The sequence below is a fragment of the Tetrao urogallus genome, assembly GCF_951394365.1.
Source record: "Tetrao urogallus genome assembly, chromosome: 19".
In the NCBI taxonomy this organism is placed as follows: Eukaryota; Metazoa; Chordata; class Aves; order Galliformes; family Phasianidae; genus Tetrao; species Tetrao urogallus.
Window position 1 is genome coordinate 2,336,189 of NC_136832.1, and position 18,496 is coordinate 2,354,684.

The 18,496-nt window shown below is 48.7% G+C and overlaps 1 protein-coding gene across 1 annotated transcript in view; it reads left to right on the plus strand.

Moving 5' to 3' along the window:
- Positions 1–5,035, plus strand: part of EHMT1 (euchromatic histone lysine methyltransferase 1) — a gene marked incomplete at both ends in the record, with an annotated part of 62,939 nt that extends 57,904 nt beyond the window's left edge. Inside the window, 3 exons of the mRNA XM_079544902.1 lie at positions 604–682; positions 3,525–3,700; positions 4,852–5,035. Of these exons, the coding sequence (XP_079401028.1) occupies positions 604–682; positions 3,525–3,700; positions 4,852–5,035 (439 nt within the window). The remainder of the gene's footprint in view (positions 1–603; positions 683–3,524; positions 3,701–4,851) is intronic.
- Positions 5,036–18,496: the final 13,461 nt, after the last annotated feature.

Genomic DNA, 18,496 nt, shown 5'->3' on the forward strand with positions numbered 1-18,496 from the left:
GATTGCAATCTGCCTTGCACCTGTTTTGACACCAGTGTAATTGTTGCTCAGACTACAGCTCTGATATGGTCTGGTTTGAGGAGGATGAGGAAGAAGCCTACATCCTTCCAGGCATTCTGACAGGTTTGTCTAGACCTGGGACTTTTACAACAGGACTTTTTCAGGTGTACAGCATACATAATCAGTTCAAATGTTGGAAGAATGGGAAACAAACATTTTACATTGAAATGTAAACAGCACAGACATGACAGTACTGTACAGGAGGTGAGTCCAACGGTGGACATAAGGAGAGTTGGATTAATGTATTGATCTTGGCCAACAAAGAGGATTGCGAAAGGAAAGAGTGAATTCTGTTGGAAATAAAACTCCATTTTTAATATTAAAAGTGTTGCCCTGAAAAGACTGAGCTTGGAGCCAGATTTTAGCTGCTCTGAGTTGGCAAAGCTGTGTTTGCCCGGGCGGGTCTGAAATGACCTGCACTGCTGAGGCTATGATTGTGATGGTGGCTGCATCCCTTCCTTCCCCTCTTACTGGAAGGGGGTGTTAAACACAAGGTGGTGGTTGCACAAGCATCTTATTTCTGCCTTTCCTGTTTGCCTGCAGGTATGTTGGTGAGCTGATATCTGACTCCGAGGCAGACGTCCGTGAAGAGGACTCCTACCTCTTCGACCTTGACAACAAGGTACTGACTGCATCCAGGGAGGTGAACCCAAGGTCTTGTTTCTCCAAAGGAGCACAGAGAGTATTTCTCTATCTTGATGTACAGCGTGCTCTGAAAGCTTGGAAGCAGAGCTGCTTTCTCACTGGGTTTTGTTAGAAACGTAAGGTTGTGGAGATGAGACTTTAGGGCTTGTTAGAATGGTAACAGAGCCCAGCTGGGCCACAGCGTTACGAGCTGCCCACAGCAGGCTCAGGGCAAGGAGCTTCCCTATTAAAAATGCTCAAACATCCTGAGTTCAGGTGTTCAGCTGTTGATATTCAGGTGTGTATACAGCAGTGTGCAGGCTTGTGGTGGTGTTGATTGGCAGCTCTGTAAGCTCTTCATAAAAAGATGTTGATGCGTGAGCTGCAAAGCTGAAAGAGATGCTGCTCCCTTACAAAGGGATCCAGCAGACACCCTAGCAGGGACTTGAGGCTTCTGCTGCTGTTGGTTGTCCTCTGCTGCTCTGCAGAGGGCTGTCTCAGTGCAGAAATCTTGCTTTGAAAAGTGTGATCTGAAGCATCTGAGCGTCACTTCAGACTTTCCTTGAGAAGGGAGAAGAGGAGAAAGTTGAGCTGGGGAATCAGAGCAGTGGGACGCCTTCCAAGGGAAGTTGTAAAGCGGTCTTTGTCTTGTGCCTGCCATCAGCCTGTCACAAAGAAGCTTTGCTTTGTTATTACAATTTTTCTTCTTAAGTGACAGACACTGAAGTTGAAAAAAGATAAGTAGTGAGCCTTGTAGCAGGTCTGAAAACAGGGGTCAGACTGTAACTAGAGGTTAAAGAGCAGCAGGGACTTCAAGCTGGCTTCTGCATTTATGAACAAGAGACTGCCCGGGTCTTGCTTGGCCTTCAGGTTAACCCCTGGCTGGCTGCTTTCAGGTAGAACATCTGGATTTTGTACAGAAACAAGCACACAGTCTTTCATCAGTGCACCTTCAGAGTGGAGCATCTGTGCAACAGGCAGCGAGTCGCTCAGGGGTCCTTCAGAGAAACCCAAGGCTGTGCTGAAGGCAGGCAGAGCCCAGCGGGTCCCCTCACATCCCCAGCACTGGGAAAATATCATGGGTGGGGAGCATTAGGGCTCTGCTGTGTCCTGAAGGAGTGGCCTGGATGCAGCTTGTGCTGAAGCACAAATGTTGGGGACGTCATTTCTGATGTCTTTGTTCCTTGAGCTGTCACTGGGGGCCATGTGTGTGGTGAATCACTCAACGTGCCAGGTCTTGCAGTCACATCCCTTCCTGTGTCTGAAAGAGGGCAAACATCGAGCAGTCAGAACTCGGGGCCTGTTCTGGGCTTTCAGGGAAGAATACATAGCACAGTAGATACCTTCTGGGTTTCCACAGGTTAATGGGATTATTTTTTGTTTTTATTTTTGTCTCTGTACTAGAGAGCCAGAAAAAAACACACTATTTCTGATAGATGGGAGGATGAGTTTTATCTAGTGTGCTTGCTTTCTATTGGTGTTAAGCTCCCCTTCCCACATGTGGTCCTAAGCCTGACTGGGAACCATTGGCATCGCAGCTGCTGAGCATTGAAAGCCATTTGAAATAAATGTTCTTCACAGAATCCTTATGATTGGCAGAGACCTTTATGATCATTAATCCAGTGGTCAGCTCATCACCACCATGCCCACCAAAATGCATCCTTGAGTGCCAGATCCTAAGGTCCTTTTTAAGCACTGAAGATCTTAGGTGTAAGAAGTGATGCAGATGTCTGCAGAGTCCATCCGTGTGCGTCCTCTTACCCCATTCTGCTCTTCCTCTCTGTTTGCCTCTGACATTCCTGAAACTCTTGCAGCGAGGTGAGAAGCACTTTGCTCTGGGACCTGTCCTCATTGGCCGTGGGAATGCTGCCTGCTTTCTCAAGGAGAGCATCTTGGTTTGTATGGTGAAGAGCTCAGATCTCCCCAGCTGCTCACTAGGGTGGCTGATGCTGTCCTTACAGAAGGTGGCATTTCCACAGGTGAAGAAGGGATGAGACTTAAATGCGATTGAAATCAGAGCTCGCAGCACTCTGTGTGGCGTGGGGCTGTGAGGGTGATGCCTCCCCAATCACTGGGACATCTTCCCTGGGCTCCTGCACCAGCTGGGCAGTGTGATCTGACCCAGCTCATCCATTAAAGATTGCAAGGTGCTTGCCCAAAAGGGAGTTTGAGAGCAGCTAATGGATCCTTTTGCTTTTGGCCTCTTTGCAACAGAAATTAGCTTCTGTAATTAAAGTCTCTGCTTTGCACAGTCATTCTGTACTGGAATAAAAAAGCCCTGAGGGGGGTTCTTTTATTTTCAAGGAAAACAAAGTATGACTGCTGTCTGGGCTCTCTGGAAAGGGAATTTCTGTGTTCTCACTTTTATCTGCAAAAAACCTGTTTTCTCTAGGCTCTGGCTTAGTGTTTTCCTGGCTGTCGTGTTCAATTAGAGGACAGAACAGACTCCTGTTCCCCTGTCCAGTGGCTTTTACCCATAAGGTGTTGCTCTGTCCAGAACGCAAATCCCGCTGCACCAAACCAGTGCTTCAGCAGAGCAGATCTGGGGAGAGCTGTTGTGCCAGCCAATGTCAAGAGCATTTTTGAAAGGTCTTTGGGCTCACAGGGGCAGAGTGTTCCACGGGAAACTATTTTCGGGGCTGTGTTGAATGTAGAAGTATGTGTTTAGTCCTTTTAAAGCCTTCCCTGGCCATTCTTCTTTTTGAGGATCTCCAGAGTGTTAGCACAAGGGCTGCTAGCTCGCTCACTGCCTTTTTTAAAAAGCAAACAAACAAACAAGTAGCAGTAATAACTCTAGAACCAATCCCATCTAATGAAACACGCAACATTTCTCCCTCTAGGATGGAGAGGTGTACTGCATAGATGCCCGTTTCTATGGCAACATCAGCCGCTTTATAAACCACCTCTGTGAGCCAAACCTCATCCCCGTGCGAGTCTTCATGTCTCACCAGGACCTCCGCTTTCCCAGGATCGCCTTCTTCAGCACGAGGCACATAGAGGCTGGAGAAGAAATTGGGTAGGTACCGAGCTGGGCTGGCTGCCTGCACCTTGCCTGGGCAGGACTGAGTGCTGCAAACCTTCCCGTGCCCTGTCCTGCCTTCTGAGCAGCGAGCTTTTCCTCCAGAGCTTCAGTGCTTGATGTCGCTGATTTTGTATTTTCCTGTTTCTTCTTCTTTCGTTTGGTGACGTCTGTAACTCAGCCTCCCTTTTCCCCCTAAACTTTTTCTTGCTGTGGGCTTGCTGTGGATAGCCGCTGAAGCAGCCAGAAATTGGGAAATCACAAAAAAAAAGCCCAAAACAACAAAATCCCATGAACCCAAAAGCCGGTAAGCAGTGACAGAGTTGTTCAGCACAGCCCTCATCTCCACTGTGAGCGCTGGGAGGTGTGAGACCTTCCAAGTATGAAGCAGAAGGCCCCATCTGTGCCCCATGGGCAGGGCTGGCATGTGGTGGGGCTGTGCCAGACCCTCCTACTGTCTCCTGTTCTCCATGCATGGTTGTGTTAGATTAACACTGCTAGACCAGGACTTGTCCAGAGCACGTACTTCAAGTTGATGCTCAGGATTTGGGATTCATGTCTTGAGTTCTTCCCCAGTAGACCAGTGCCAGGTGGCCCCATGTCAGGATGCTGGTTTAGGGCAGCCTTTGGGGTTCGGGGTGCTGGGAGGAACCTCAGTGGCAGCAGCAGCCCCATCCCCTGGTGGCTGCTTGGCTGACTGGGGTCAGCTCAGCTGGGGGCTCTGCTCCCCTCTGTGGCTTTCTGGTCCTCACTGTAGGAATTTCTCTAGATTTTTTTGCAAGCTCGTTGTGCTCAGCTCTGTGCTGGGGGCAGATCCTGGATGGTTTTATCCAGCAGTGGACTGAAACAGAAAACAAAACTCTCCAAATGCATTTGGTCCAGGTAGACTTCTAAGTGCTGAGGTCCTACAGCTAGCTGGAGGCTGAACTGCTGTAGGCACTTGAATTGTCACCTCTCAAACCCCTTCCTCTGCAGAGAGACAAGAGCTCTGCTGCCCCCAGGTTTGCTGTGTCCCATTGCTTGCCAAGCCGTGTCCCCAATGTACTCCATGTGCTGATGCTGCTTTGCTTCAGGTGCTGCCAACCTCGGCTTCTCGCTCCCGAGCGTTCCTTCGTCACGGTGACCCCGTTTCCTTTTCTTTCTTCCAGCTTTGACTACGGCGACAGGTTCTGGGACATCAAAGGCAAGTTCTTCAGCTGTCAGTGCGGTTCACCCAAGTGCAAACACTCGAGCTCAGCGCTGGCCCAGAGGCAGGCGAGCACCTCGTCCCAGGACACGCAGGAAAACGGGCTCCCCGACACCAGCTCTGCCACAGCAGCCGGCCCCTTTTGAGGCTCCGCTCCTCAGAGACTGACTCGTTTTAACCCTATAGATTCACATACTGTCTGAATTTTCCATTTAAAGAGAGAAAACCCGCTCGAGGAAAGCCAGGGCTTCGTGACACTTAGGGCTGTGCCACCGACTGTTACTTGAGGAATAAGTGAAAGCAAATCTCACCTCTGTGGTGTTGTTCTCCCCTCCTGGTCCTGGAAAGCTGCTGGTTCTTACCGTGCCGAGGGGTGGCTGTTGCATTTTTTTCCACGCAAGCTGTCCTGGCCTCCGTCTCTTAATGTTCTTAAGTGTTGTCAGAGCCCAGGGAGAGCCGCCCGTCCTCTGAACGTTGTTAATTGAATGGATCGCTCATGCCAAGTCATCTCCAGTTCACTTGTAATAAACTTTGAGTACTTGATGGGACTTTGTTTCTAGAGGCCGGGGGGAGCAGGGCGGGAGGGAGGCGCTGGCCAGGCTCTGCTGGTTGGTTTCATTGCTCAGTTTGGTTGAATTCCTCCCTCATCTCGCAGGACGTCGCGGTGGGGCCTCTCATAGAATCGTTTGAGTTGGAAGGGACCCTTAAAGGTCATCTGGTCCAACTCCCGCTTGCCCTACGCGTTTCTAACCAATGCCTCCTCGTCACCCGTTGGCTTTTTACTCTTCCGATGACAAGAAATCCACCACGCTTGACCCCTTTGGTCCCTGAGCCAACCAGAGACGCTTCCCCAAACCCCTCTGCGAAGCCCTCCGGCTCCAACCAGCTCCCGGCCACGCGGCGGATCCAGCATTTGCTTCACCAATGGAAGGATCTCCCTCTCCTGCGGCGGTTGTAGAGAGGGAGCGTCAAAGGGGATTGTGCGAGACACTAACTGCTAAAGGAAATCACTTTTTCTAATGCTAAAACGGATGAGAGATGCGTTGCAGAGACCCCCCTGGGCGAGCAGCAGAGGGGCCGTGTTGCAGAGAAGGACCCCGATGCCACCAGCTCGTCTGCTCCCATCAGAGTGCTCAACGCCGGGCACCTTCGGTTCGTTTTTAAGCCACACGTTATGAGGTTTCAATAAACTGATTTATTTTTTACCATTGCCGAAACATTGGGGAGTAGCGTTAAAAAAAAAAAAAAAAGAAAAAAAAAAAAAGAAAAAAAAAAGACCCCCCTCCCCCCCCCCAAAAAAAAACCATTAAAAAAAAAAGCATTAAAAAAAAAACCAACAACCCCCCCCCACACACAGAAAAAAACCCAACGACGAAAAGAAAAACCACAAAACAAAAAAACGGTGCTGATTCTGGTGTGATTTTTTGCTCACCACGTGAATATAAACTATCAATTGTATAAAAAAGAACAAAGTGATTTTAGTATAAAATGCAGGAAAAAAAAAAACACAAAACCTTTTTTAAATTGTTAGTATTGTAGTGTGAATAAATTTGCCATCACCTTTTGTGTGGTGGCTGGGCAGGTCATTATCTTAATTTCTTTTATTTTTTTTTTTTTTTGCATATATCTTAATACTGTAATTAGTGCAGTTACAGGTTGGTTTTTTTTTTTTTTTTTTTTTTTTTTTTGTTCATCTCTTCTAGAACATTCATAATGCCGTCATGTTTATTATTATTATATTTTTTTTTTTCTGTTCATGTTTTTTGACAGTTTTAAAGATGCAGCCTTTTGGCTCTGATCATTTTCTTGTTCTGTTTTCAATGAAATCAATAAAAAAAAAAGAAAAAAAAAAGTAAAAAAAAAAGAAAAAAGTGCTTTAAAATGAGTTTGGCCTCTGCTTGCCCTCTGCGCCGCTTTCCTCGTCCTCGTCGTTGAGAGCGAAATGAAGAAGGTGAGCAGTAAGACCTGGGGTGCTTTCAAGCCGATGCAAAGATGCCCAACCGTCTGGTTTGGGATTTGCTTGTCCCAAATCTCCTGCATGGAGGCGATTTCCCATCCCAAAGGGCTGCCAGTGGGGCTGGATGTTCCCTGCCCCAGCCGTGGCGCTGCTGGGCTGCAGTCTGTGCCTCCCTCTGCTTCTGAATCATAGAATCCTGGAGTCCTTGGAGTCCGAGGGAGCTCTGAAGGGAGCTCTGAGGGCCACCCAGTGCAACTCCCCTGTAATGCACAGGGACACCGCAGCTCCATCAGGTTGCCCAGAACCTGATCCAGCCTCGCCTTGGAAGTCTTCAGGGATGGGGCATCAACTTCTGGAGCAAATGTGGGGGCCTTGGACACCTTGGTGGCCAGTTTGGTTGTTGCCAGTCGCAGGGGGAAATCGCCTGGCTTCTGTGCTGCCTCTCAGAGCTGGGTTTGCCCCCAGCACGTGGCTTTGCCAAGCGTGTTGGGGCAGTGATGTCCAAGCACTGAGCAGCAGCATTTGGAGCTGTCAGGGGGTTCAGGTGTGCCCTGAGGGCTCCTCATGGATGTCCCTTGCACCCGTGTCCCATCAACAGCCCTTCATGCACTGTGCACCAGGAGAGGGAGCTCCCACTGCTCTTTTCCCGGTTCTGCATTCAAGTTTTGGGGACATCTTCAACAGCTCCACCCCACCTCACCCCACCCCACCCCATCCCTCATTGCATTGCCATTCTTGTTTCTCTGTGTGCTCTGCTTGAGGGCACTTGGGCACTAATCCTCATCAGCTGCAAGATTTGCTTGCCAAGAAATCCCACTTCTGCTGTTGGGATTGCAAGGGCTGCAGTGAGAGTGCTGGGTGGAACCCTGAGACCCCAGTGTGCCGTGGCACGGAAGGTCGTTTAACTACAGCCCAGTGTTGTACAGTGAAGCATCAGAATTAAAATAATGCACTTCAACTGAAGGGGAGAAGTGGAAAAACACCGGGAAATCCCATTTCTGAATGGAACTACCCCTGCACCACTACCTCCCTGGGTAGGTTCTCTTTGGGGTTAGTAGTCCAGGTGCGTTCACTGTATTGAACTGTCACCGTTAGGGATGTATGTGTTTGCCATGCACTTTCAGTCCAGTGCTGTTCAATGAGCTCCCACAGCCACAGGTGAGGATTCTGGCTGTGTTCAGTGAGATCTCACAGCCAGCTTAACAAATAGTGTGGTTTATGGAAGCATCAGATGCATGGATTTTTTGGGTTGCCAGTGATACATTTCCCATCTGCAAAGCACGTGCACACACAAAGAATGAGAATAATGCAGCCTGGCCACAAGAGGTTACAGAACAACTCCACAGAGACCTCCAAGCTCCCTGTGGAAATGCTCCTACAGCTGAGTGTTGGAATCTCACCCAAGGCATCAGTCCATGTGGGAGGGAAGAGGGGCTCAGCCACCAGTGGATCCCAGGAATCAGAAGTGATCTGAAATCTGATGGTATCTTCCCCAACATCCCCCCCTCTTGAGCCGTTTTTGTATGATTTCTCATTTTCAGGTCACACACCTTTGCTCTGAGGGTTGTGAAGTTCTGTCCCTTTGCTGCTGAAGGAATAGACCTGAAGAAGGCAGGGCGCAGGCTCAGCTGCACCTTGCCTACAGGCAGCTTTCAGGATGGAGGTGTGTTCTGGTATTATTATGAGATTATAATGAGCAAAGTTCACCCAAAGGATGGCTGTCCAAAAATGACAGTCTGCTGGCTCAGGTAGAAAATACAAGGCTCATCAGCCCCATAATCCCACGTTCCCATGGTGGTGGTGATGTCCTCACTCCATTCCACTCTCGGTGCCATTTTCCTTCCATCCATCACACCAAGCTGCCCTCCTGTTGCCCACACCTCAGCTTGCCCATGGATCTCCTGCACAACAGACTCCTTGCACACTGCCTGCGCTCTGCTTTTGCCTCTTTCCTTACCACGTGAACAATGCTTACGTTAAGTTGAATTCCAAGTCAGCAATTATCCCACAGGGGCTGATCCAGTTGTGGGAATGCTTTATCCAAAGGGGTGCAACCGCTGTCATGTTATATCTTGCTTGCAGCCCCAAGTTTTGGAATGAAGCAATGGCTCCTCATGTTCTGTGGGTATGAAGCCTTTGCTGCACACGCCCTGGGCTGCCCGAGGATGTGTTTGCAGCTCTGATTTGATTCTGTTTGAGAGTAGGATTTCTTTTCTTTTAATGTGGTGAGAGCATCTGATTCAGGCTTCGCTCTCAGGCTGCTGCGTGTAGCTTTGCTCGTGGCAGCTGCTGGCACAGGAGGATTGCTTTTCCTATTCACCCTCTGCTGATGCTCCCCTCGGCTCCACTTACAACACAAAGAAATCTCCAATAATTCATTTGCCTTCATTTTGACACCTGCCTGCAGAGCTTCAGGGCATCCCCAGGGCCACACAGCTGCCCCAGCACTGGACGATGAATTTTTGTACTGAGCTCAGGTGGGAAGGGGGACACAAATCCACCTATGGGGAGGGACATGGAGGGGTTGTGCAACCCAAAGCATTGCACAGCATCCCATGGCATCCCGATGCTCCTGGAATCTGTAGGATCACCCCAAAAGCCCAGGGCTGCAGCAGGTAGGAGCTATCGATACAGCTGTGTGACTTCACCCCACCCCTCATTTCTGAGCCTGTGCCAGAGCTGTAAGCAATATCCCTTTACTTCACAGATAGCACAGAATATTCCCTCAGCTGCCAAAAGTGTTCTGTTATCGCTCTGCTCATTTCCTCCCCAGCACGCAGGCAGGGTGAGGGGCTGCTGCTGGTGGGGAAGAGCTCAACCACCCAGAGGCTGAAGGCAGTGGACACAGGGGCTGCAGGTCCAGCCCTCCCAGCACCCAGAGACAGCAGATACTGGTGAATGCCATGTGGTCATGCCACGTCTGCTCTTACAGCAGGGATGTGGAAGGGATCCTGTTGGAAGGGGTTTCCGATGGGAGGGATTTGTGATGGAAGGTATCCCCATGGAAGGGGGCCCCCAGCAGTGAGGAAATGCTCCTGTACCCAGAAAGTTTGTATTTATGATGAATAAATAACCCCCAGCTCATCTGGAATGAATGGGGAGGTGGAAGGAAGGGACTGTTGGCAACAAGTGGCCCAACCACATTTACACCCCAATCTCTACCAGCTCAGTGCCAGCAGAGCTGCCAGAACATTTGGGGCTTTTTAGGTCACAGTTCACCACCCTGGAGGTCTTTAAGCTTCTATTGTCCCTAGGAGGAAGGTGCTGGCTTTGACAGTTGCCCCTTCTCAGGAATGCAGGGATCAGGGTGTTTATGCCTTAAGGCAGACAAATGCCATCACTGAGCCTTTGCAGCCTGGTGTTGGGCTGGGGTTCAACTCATCCTTACAGCTGGGATTAAAGTCATCCTTACAGCAAACCTCCCCAGCTGACCAGCTAGGGGCAGGGCATCAGCAAAGTAAGCCAAGAGTTTGTTTAAATCCTTGGAGCTCTGCTATCTAACAGGAATGACAGGAGATTACATTATGCAGAGGGCTGGCTATTTTAAGAGGGAGCCACTTGCCAACTTTCCTGGTTGCAGAAGTCTTTAATACTGCTGCTGGAATAGAAAGCTTTTGGACACATGTGGATCCCATGCACCCAGCTGATCACCAAGGATGGTGGCATCCCAGCAGGAATGCAATAGTGATGGGGGGTAAATGCTAAAACATTTCTGTGCAGCTCACCTGTAGATAAGAATTACACTGGGGGCTTTGTATTGTAGGGTGGGCAGAAGATGCTCCTCTTGAGCAACAGCAATTAGTGCTTTTTTCTTTGTGCTTTGCAAATGTAATTCTGAACAGCACCTGAGCAGATAAGCTTTCCCCAGCCAAAAGATGAGCATCCTGCTCTCCTATCTCTGCTGGGAGGAGTATTCCTTTCTGGTTGTGCAGCTGCTGGAGCAAAATAACTGGAATAAATTGCTGAGAAGTTTGTGAGCAGCAAACGCGGCCTGCAGCGTTGGCAAAACTGCTGTGTAAATGAGTTTTTTTTTCTATTTAGAAAGAAGGTGATTTGAGATGATGTTCTCATTTATACCTTGAGAATCCCTATGAGACAGACTCGTGTTGGAAGATGTTGGGAATTCATGCAGGCCCTGGCCTGGAGGTGGCTGTTCCTACCCTAGCTGCCATTGAAACTCTGCTTTTGGAAGGGTGCTTACCAGACTTGCTCCTGGTGCATGGATGCACCGTTTGCTGTCTCTGTGTCTGCCCTGTGACTCTGCATAGAAATCTTTCCTTCGGGTGAGTCTGCGTGTGGTCCTCAATGAAAACTCAAGGTAGGAAAAAATCTATTATGGCAATGTTTTACACAGGCTCAAACAGGTTGCCTGGAAGCCGTGGGCTGTCCTCTTTGGAGATCCCCATCATCTATGTGGGTACATCTCTGGGTGTCCCCACTGGAACAGGGGTGGGACCGGATGGACGCAGAGGTGCAGCCAGCCTCAATACTGTGGTTCTGTGAAATGAAAAGGATAGGAAAATCCTAAGCCCTCCTTGGAAGGGGATGAAGAAATCAGAATGGGAATGAGGTGGTGGCTCAACAGGGCCCCCCTGTTGTACTGGAGGGTAATGTTCCTCACCCAGAGGGTCACCAAGCTTGCATCCTTCATGGCGCGCTTCGGAGCGTCTCCTCTTTGCAGGGAGAAGCACTGCATGGATCTCAAGGTCTAGTGATCAACGTAAAATCCCTTTTTCCCATTATTTGAAAGTCTCCACGGCATTGTTCTTAAACTTGATGCAGGAAAGCTACCAGAGCAGGAGCTGTGTCTTGGTTAAGCACTGATTTCCCCAGCCTTCCCACATGATCATCTGCCCAAGGTCCAAGGGAAGCCTTTGGTGCTGAGCCCTGTGTGCTCTTGGTGTCATTAACCCGCAGAGCAGATGCAACACCTGATGCTGGGGACAGCAATGGGGTCCTTGGGAGCTGCTGCCTGCAGGAGCTGTGGGGAAGGCTGTGAGCCAGACCTGAAATGTTACATTTCTCTGGAACAACAGTTTTGCCGCATATTGGATTCTGTTAAAGGAATTCAATTTAGAAAACATTATGCTGGGGAGAGGAGGAGAAGGGCAAAACATTATGGCTAAATAATTTCAATTAACCATTCCAGACCTTTCTTGCTAATTCAGTTGGAATAAGTGCTGCTGGTCTGTGGGTCTGTGGAATGGAGCTCTTCTCACAGTCCCGGTGACGCCTGTGCTGACTCCCACCAGCGGAGGGCTGGACCTGGGGAGGTGCTGTTCTGATGTTAGGGAGTCCTGTTTCTTGAAGGAAAACACAAAGAGAAATCTGGACTTTGAAAAAGTTCTGACACATTCGAAGCAGCCCATCGTTGCTGCCACTTCTCTTGGCACACAGTTAATTTTCGAGCTAATTCTTAAATCCGTGTAAACATCCAAGTGCTGCCTCAAACCAGGCAAATTATTTAGCTCCGTTCTGCTTTGGAAAAACAACCAAGCTCCAAATGAGAAGCTTTACCAGAAGTTTTTGGCAACCAACCATGCTTTTGCAAGCTAGCAGTTACTCATGCTGGAGAAAGTCAAACTTGCTGCTCAGATTATTGATTATTCCTCATTGACCTTCTAGGCAGCTGCCCTTGGTATCAAGGCACAAAGCAGCAGTTTCCTTACCCACCTCTGCTGCCATGCCCAGGTTTGGGTGAAAAATATTTACTTATGCTTGGAATGCCAGGAATTCCTCAGATTTCAACTCAAACCAAAAGGAAGCTGAAAACATGTTGTAATGGAAATGCTAAATCGTAGCTTGAAGCAGTGATTGAGCACCTGGTGGAAAGGCAGGGCCAACCCAGGGGAGCTCAGCTGCATGTAATGCACCTGAGAGGCTAAAAGGGGTGAAGCCAGGATCCAGACCTCATTTAATGGTTGGCAGGAGAGGTGAGGGTGTTTCTGGTTGGAGATTCCTGCCTACCTGAGGTATTTCAAAGGTAAGCAGCTCTTTTCTTTCATTTCTCTATCTATGGCTGCTGTATTTGTGCTTGTTCTCATTTGCTGCAGCCAAAGACTTTGCTATCCTGCTATTATTTTGGTGATTTCCATCCTTTCTGTCCCATTATAGCATTACACGTGTAAATGTTGGATAGTGCCATTGAGCCTGTATCTCCCTTTGCTGGGCTTCAGTGCCTCCATGTCTCTGCCAGCTCTCATTCCTTCAGTCCTCTTCTGTAATGCCCTGAAGAAGTGATGCCTTTCAGCTGAAAACAGCTGCTCTCAAAGCGTGTGCATCCCCTACTCACATGCCTAAGTATGTCTTCTCTGCCATTGTTCTCCTTTAACGTGCAGAGCCTCAGTTTTGGTTGTGAATTCTTTGGGTCAAAGACCAAAATGTGGTTGTGTAAGTTTAAAAACTGTGCAGAAAGAGTCTTCTCAGTGCAAATAACCTTGGTTTCTGGTGCAAATAACCTTGGAGGATGCAGTGGCAACTCTTTGTCTCTTTCCATGTCTCTCTTCTCTAGCTCTTAAGAAAATGCTCTTTTCCTTCTTGTAATCTTCAGTCTGTTATCTTTGTGCTTCCCCATTTGTTCACTTTCCAATTTTTGACCTGGGATTTGCCTCACTCCTCTCACTTATGACTCTTCCTCCCCCAACCACACGTGAAGAAGAAACTTTTGGATCTTCTTTACCAGGAGCACAGCGTCCTGCCCTGGCACTGCTCAGTATTTGAGGACAAACTGGGGTTCTGTATCCAGGCCTGGGGCCCCCAGCATGGAGCTCTTGGAACAGATCCAGAGAAGGGCCACTGAGATGATCAGAGGGCTGGAGCTCCTCTCCTATGAAGAAAGGTATAGGGAACTGGGCTTGTTGAGCTTGGAGAAGAGGAGGCTGCAGGGAGACATCATTGTGGCCTTCCAGTACTTGAAGGGAGCGTATGAACAGGAGGGGGAACGGCTGTTTGTGAGGGTGGATGGTGATGGGATAAGGGGAATGATTTTAAAGTGAGATGGGGGAGGTTTACATTGGATATTAGGAGGAAGTTTTTCACACAGAGTGGTGAGGCACTGGCACAGGTTGCCCAAGGAGGCTGTGGATGCCCCATCCCTGCAGGCATTCAAGGCCAGGCTGGATGTGGTTCTGGGCAGCCTGGGCTGCTGGTTGGTGACCTGCACACAGCAGGGGGTTGGAACTGGATGAGCACTGTGCTCCTTTGCAACCCAGGCCATTCTGTGATACTGCTCTGAAAGAGGACTAACACGTAGCACTGGCTCTGGGGCTTTTGATTTACTGACCCCTGTACTCCTATCACCTGCCCAGTGGTAGATGGAGGTGTGCCCAGAAGATGGGTTTCCTTATGGGCTGTGCAGATTTCTCTCCTGATTCCAGTGAAGCATGGCTCTTGATGTTGGTTCGTGCATCTTGGCTCTGCTGGAGAGAGGCAGCCTGGAAGCCATTGAGAAGGCTCTTTTAAGAGCACTTTAAAGCAAAAATGAAGCTGGTGCCTAAAGAGTAGAGAGAGCTAATGAAGCTGTTTCATCTTTGCTGGCTGTGTGTTTACAAGGTGGGGGTAAGGAGAACCCTGCTGTGCATAGCAAACGCATGTAGGGCAAAGCAGTTAATGGGATGAAAATGAAATCTATACACAGGACTTAATTAAGAAGCTGTTTTTATTCGTGTTCCAGGAGCAAGCCCCCTGGATCAGAGATGTTAAACGCTTGGTGGGTTGTGGTCCTGCACAGGCTCTGGTGTGTGGACCTTATTTAAATACTTTTATTCTGTCTTCAGTGGATAACAAAAGCAAGAAGGAGGATCTGGCCTTCTGGCTTTGGGAGCCTGCTGCTCAGTGTTGTAGAGATGTTTGGGTTTACTGTGGCCATGAAGCCTCATCTGCAAGTTTCCTGCAGGGAAGCATCACATCTCAACCCTTTGAGCAAAGAGAGGTTTCACGGGGTGCTGCAGTGGGGTGAGAAGGGTACGGCAGAGGTACATCGTGCTTCTCTTGGGAAGGATGAGCTCTCTTGCTCTTGTGCCACTTGCAGAGCAAAGTGATTCTTATGTTTATTTTTCAGTGAAATGAGAAATGCAGCTGTGAACTGTGAACAGAACTAATCCTTTATTAAACTGCCTGAAATAGGAACAGCAAAAACTTCAGTGGAGTGAAATACTCTAAACAATGACTGGGGCTGCTCGGATGCTGCCTGCTGTTGGATGCTTTAGACCCGAGAAAACAACCAACGCCAATCCATCCCCACCATGCCTACAGACCACAGCCCTCAGTGCCTTATCTCCATGGTTCTTAAGCACCTCCAGGATGGTGACCCCAGGATGCTTTGGAGCTCTTCCTACAACCTCACGTGCCCATACAGGAGGTAATGCTGACCACAATGTGTTCAACACATTAGTGAACAAAGTCCTGGTCCCACAGCAGTTCCTGTTGCTCTTACCTCTTTCCCAGCTTGAAAGAGACATGTCCACACCACACTGACCCTTTTAGGCCATCAGAATGCCTCTGGTCCTGGTGGTACAGCTGTGAGCCCTTGGGCAAATGGCTCCAAGGAGAGGCAGGGTTGCCAATGACCCGATTCACCAGCATCCATGCGTGTTTCTGTTCCACCCCGGTGATGACCCCTTTGACTTTCATATTTCAGGAGATGATATCAAGTGGATACTGAATCCTCATTCATTGGCAGAGCAGTGTATCCCTCCCCTGAATGCTTCGAGCCATAATTGCTGTGTTTAACTTGTAGAGATGCCAGTACTGAAAGAGCTGGCTGTACATTTGTATTTAGTCGAGGATTAGCTTGAATAGTGGACACTATCATTAGGCAGGAACATGGGGACCAGCTTCTTCCCTGTGCTGGGGAAGAAAGCCCTTGTGTTGCTGTGCTCGTGGAAGGATGCAGAGCTGGGAGGGGAGCAATCCCTGCTGCATTCTGCCTAAAGTTCCTGGGTTAAATAACGAGTGGGAAGAAGCATTTGATCTGATGATCACATCAGCTCTTTAGATGTTAAGGGGGGCATCAAATAACTGGACGTGAAAGGCAGGCAGCTCATGCTGGATGGTCTTGCCTCTGCTCAGCATGCCTCAGCAGAGCACTGAGGACCCGTTCCTCCTTAGATTTGCAGGCTTCTTTCTCCATGAAATGTCCAAGTTTCCAAAGCAGATCGAGATGGTGTGGCTTCCAGTAAGAGCACGGCTGTGGGGTTTGGTGTTCTTGTTTTGTATTTTCCACGTAATGAAAGATTTTTGTTATTTTAAGGGACTTTTTCTGATTATAGAAAACTAAGTGAAGGAACAGGAGTGCTTTCTTGCAATAAGCAAGAAGACTGTGTATTCAAATCAAACTTTCTCAAACACATCTGACATCCCTTTGGATTCCCACAGGTTTGCTCAGTGGCATTAATTTTTCAGTTTTGCAGGGAATTTGAACAGCAGTTGTGAAGAAAGATGCAGAGCTCCATGTGAGTCAACCAGTGACCTCCAGGGAAGGAGGCAATCAGCTGCCATGGTCACATCCAGGCACCTCTGGCCTTGTGTGCTTGGGGACGGGCCGTCACCCTTCTGCTTGTTTCCCAGAAGCCAGCAATAGGATTAGTTCATGTGACTTTAGGGTCCCTCTTCTGACCAGTGGGCTTTGCTTTCTGCTAGAACTCAGGCAAGGCAATCGGCTTGCTGCCCTGAATCTGCCTTATTTTCTCCTCTTTTCTTTTGGCAACTCTGTGCTCATTTGCAGCGCTACCCACTGAAAAGCTTCATCAGCTTTGCTGCAATTAGTCTCTCCCGTTTGTGGGTCAGTCTGTGCAGATCAGGCACACGCAGCTGCGTTCAGTGAGGTTTTGAAATATGAACTCTTCAGACATCTGACTTTCCTTGCGATGAGTGTTTGGTTTGTGGCATGTGCTCTGTTTGCTGATTATTTTCTCTATAATAGAAGCTCTCAATATCTCTCCTAATGTAAGAAGGAATAATTAAGTCCTCTTGGTAATGCAAATAAATAATGTCACTGGAGGATCTTGAGTGCATCATAAATAATCAGAGCTGTGTTCCTGAGATGCCGCATCCTTGTGTCCTGATGCTGAATGATTACAATGGGGTTTTATCACACATTGTGCCCTGATCACCTGCTGGCCCTTGATGCCACCTGTAATGTCACTGCCTGGAGAGTTCAATGATGCTGTGGTGTCACTGATGCTTGACTGCAACCTGTGAGTTTTAATGACCTCACTTTAGCAGCAATGAAACATCTCAGGGCTTTTGGCTTTCTTCTCCAAATAGCCTCACAGTGGAGAGAAGTGCTACCATGCTCAATCCCCGCTGAGATGATGGTACGCAGTCCTGGCCCTGTGCTAAAGTATAATGCATTTATATAGGTATTATTTTGAATGTATGTATCTGCATATAGATAGCAATATTGGATCTCTTGGGAATTCGTGCTTAGCATTCTACCAGCTGTATGGGAAGAGGTGGGTGCCAAAGAAAGGGCTCTCAAATGGGCTTCTGGGGTAAGTATTGTGATAGCACAAGGGGAAATGGTTTCCAACTGAAAGAGGGGAGATTTAGACTGGATATAAGGAAGTTTTTTATACTGAGAGCAGTGAGGCACTGCGCAGGTTGCACAGAGAGCTGGTGGTGCCCCATCCCTGCAGACAACCAAAGTCAGGCTGCTGAGGCTCTGGGCACTGCTGGAGCTGTGGGTGTCCCTGTGCACTGCAGGGAGTGGGACCTGATGGCTTTCAAGAGTCTCATCCAACCCAAACAATTCTATGATTCTAAGAATTTTGGAGAAAGGTTCAACTTCTGTGCTAGCCACTCAGTGTGAAGTAGCTGTGGGGTTCTGAGCTGTTTCTGTTATTTGATTCCTTGAGACATGGCCTGTGGACTCTCATTTTGAGTTAGGTCTTCACAGAAGGCTTTTTGGGTTGGAGCAAGGAGTGGTGTTTCTGTTGTGCACTATGCCAGTGATGAGAGTGTTGAGAATGCTTCACATAGGAAGTGCCTCATCTGTGAATCTTGCTGGTTGCAAGTGTGTGTGTGTGGTTTATCCACTCAGCATTGCGAATGCTTGGACAGTTTCAGGCATGCTCAGGAAGACTTTCAGATGGAAAATTAAAGACTAAGCTTCTGCATCCCTCTTCCAAAGGGAAATCTCTCTTGAGTAAAGCACTGGAGACTTGTTGATGTTCAGAAGACCCGCAGGTTTTTCTACACGAATGCTAGCAGCTTCCCTCTGTGACACAGACTGGCTTGTTTAGTCTGGCCCTTCTGCAGAGTCTGGCACGTGAGCATGGAAAGGAGCTGTTCTGCACTGCAGGAGCACCCATCTGATATGTGGGCTTGCTTTTTGTCATGCCCTGCCCTGGAAAGAAGGAGGATTTCTAGGGTCGTGGTGCAGAAGATGGATCAGTCTGCTAGTATGAGAGTCCCAGCTTCCCTGAGATCAGTGACAGAAGAAAAAGAGTTCATGGGTGAGCAGTGGGTGCTCTGCTCTGCTCCTACCTTCTCCTACCACCTGTAGTAGCGTAGCACTGCTGTGGCTGCACAAAATTCCTCACCAGTTGTACTGGTGATGCAGCCAGGACTTTCTAGGGATGCTCCCAGTGCCCAGCAGTGCTGACATGCCCATGCTGGGTGCATTCCCCAGCAACTCCCCTTGCAAATC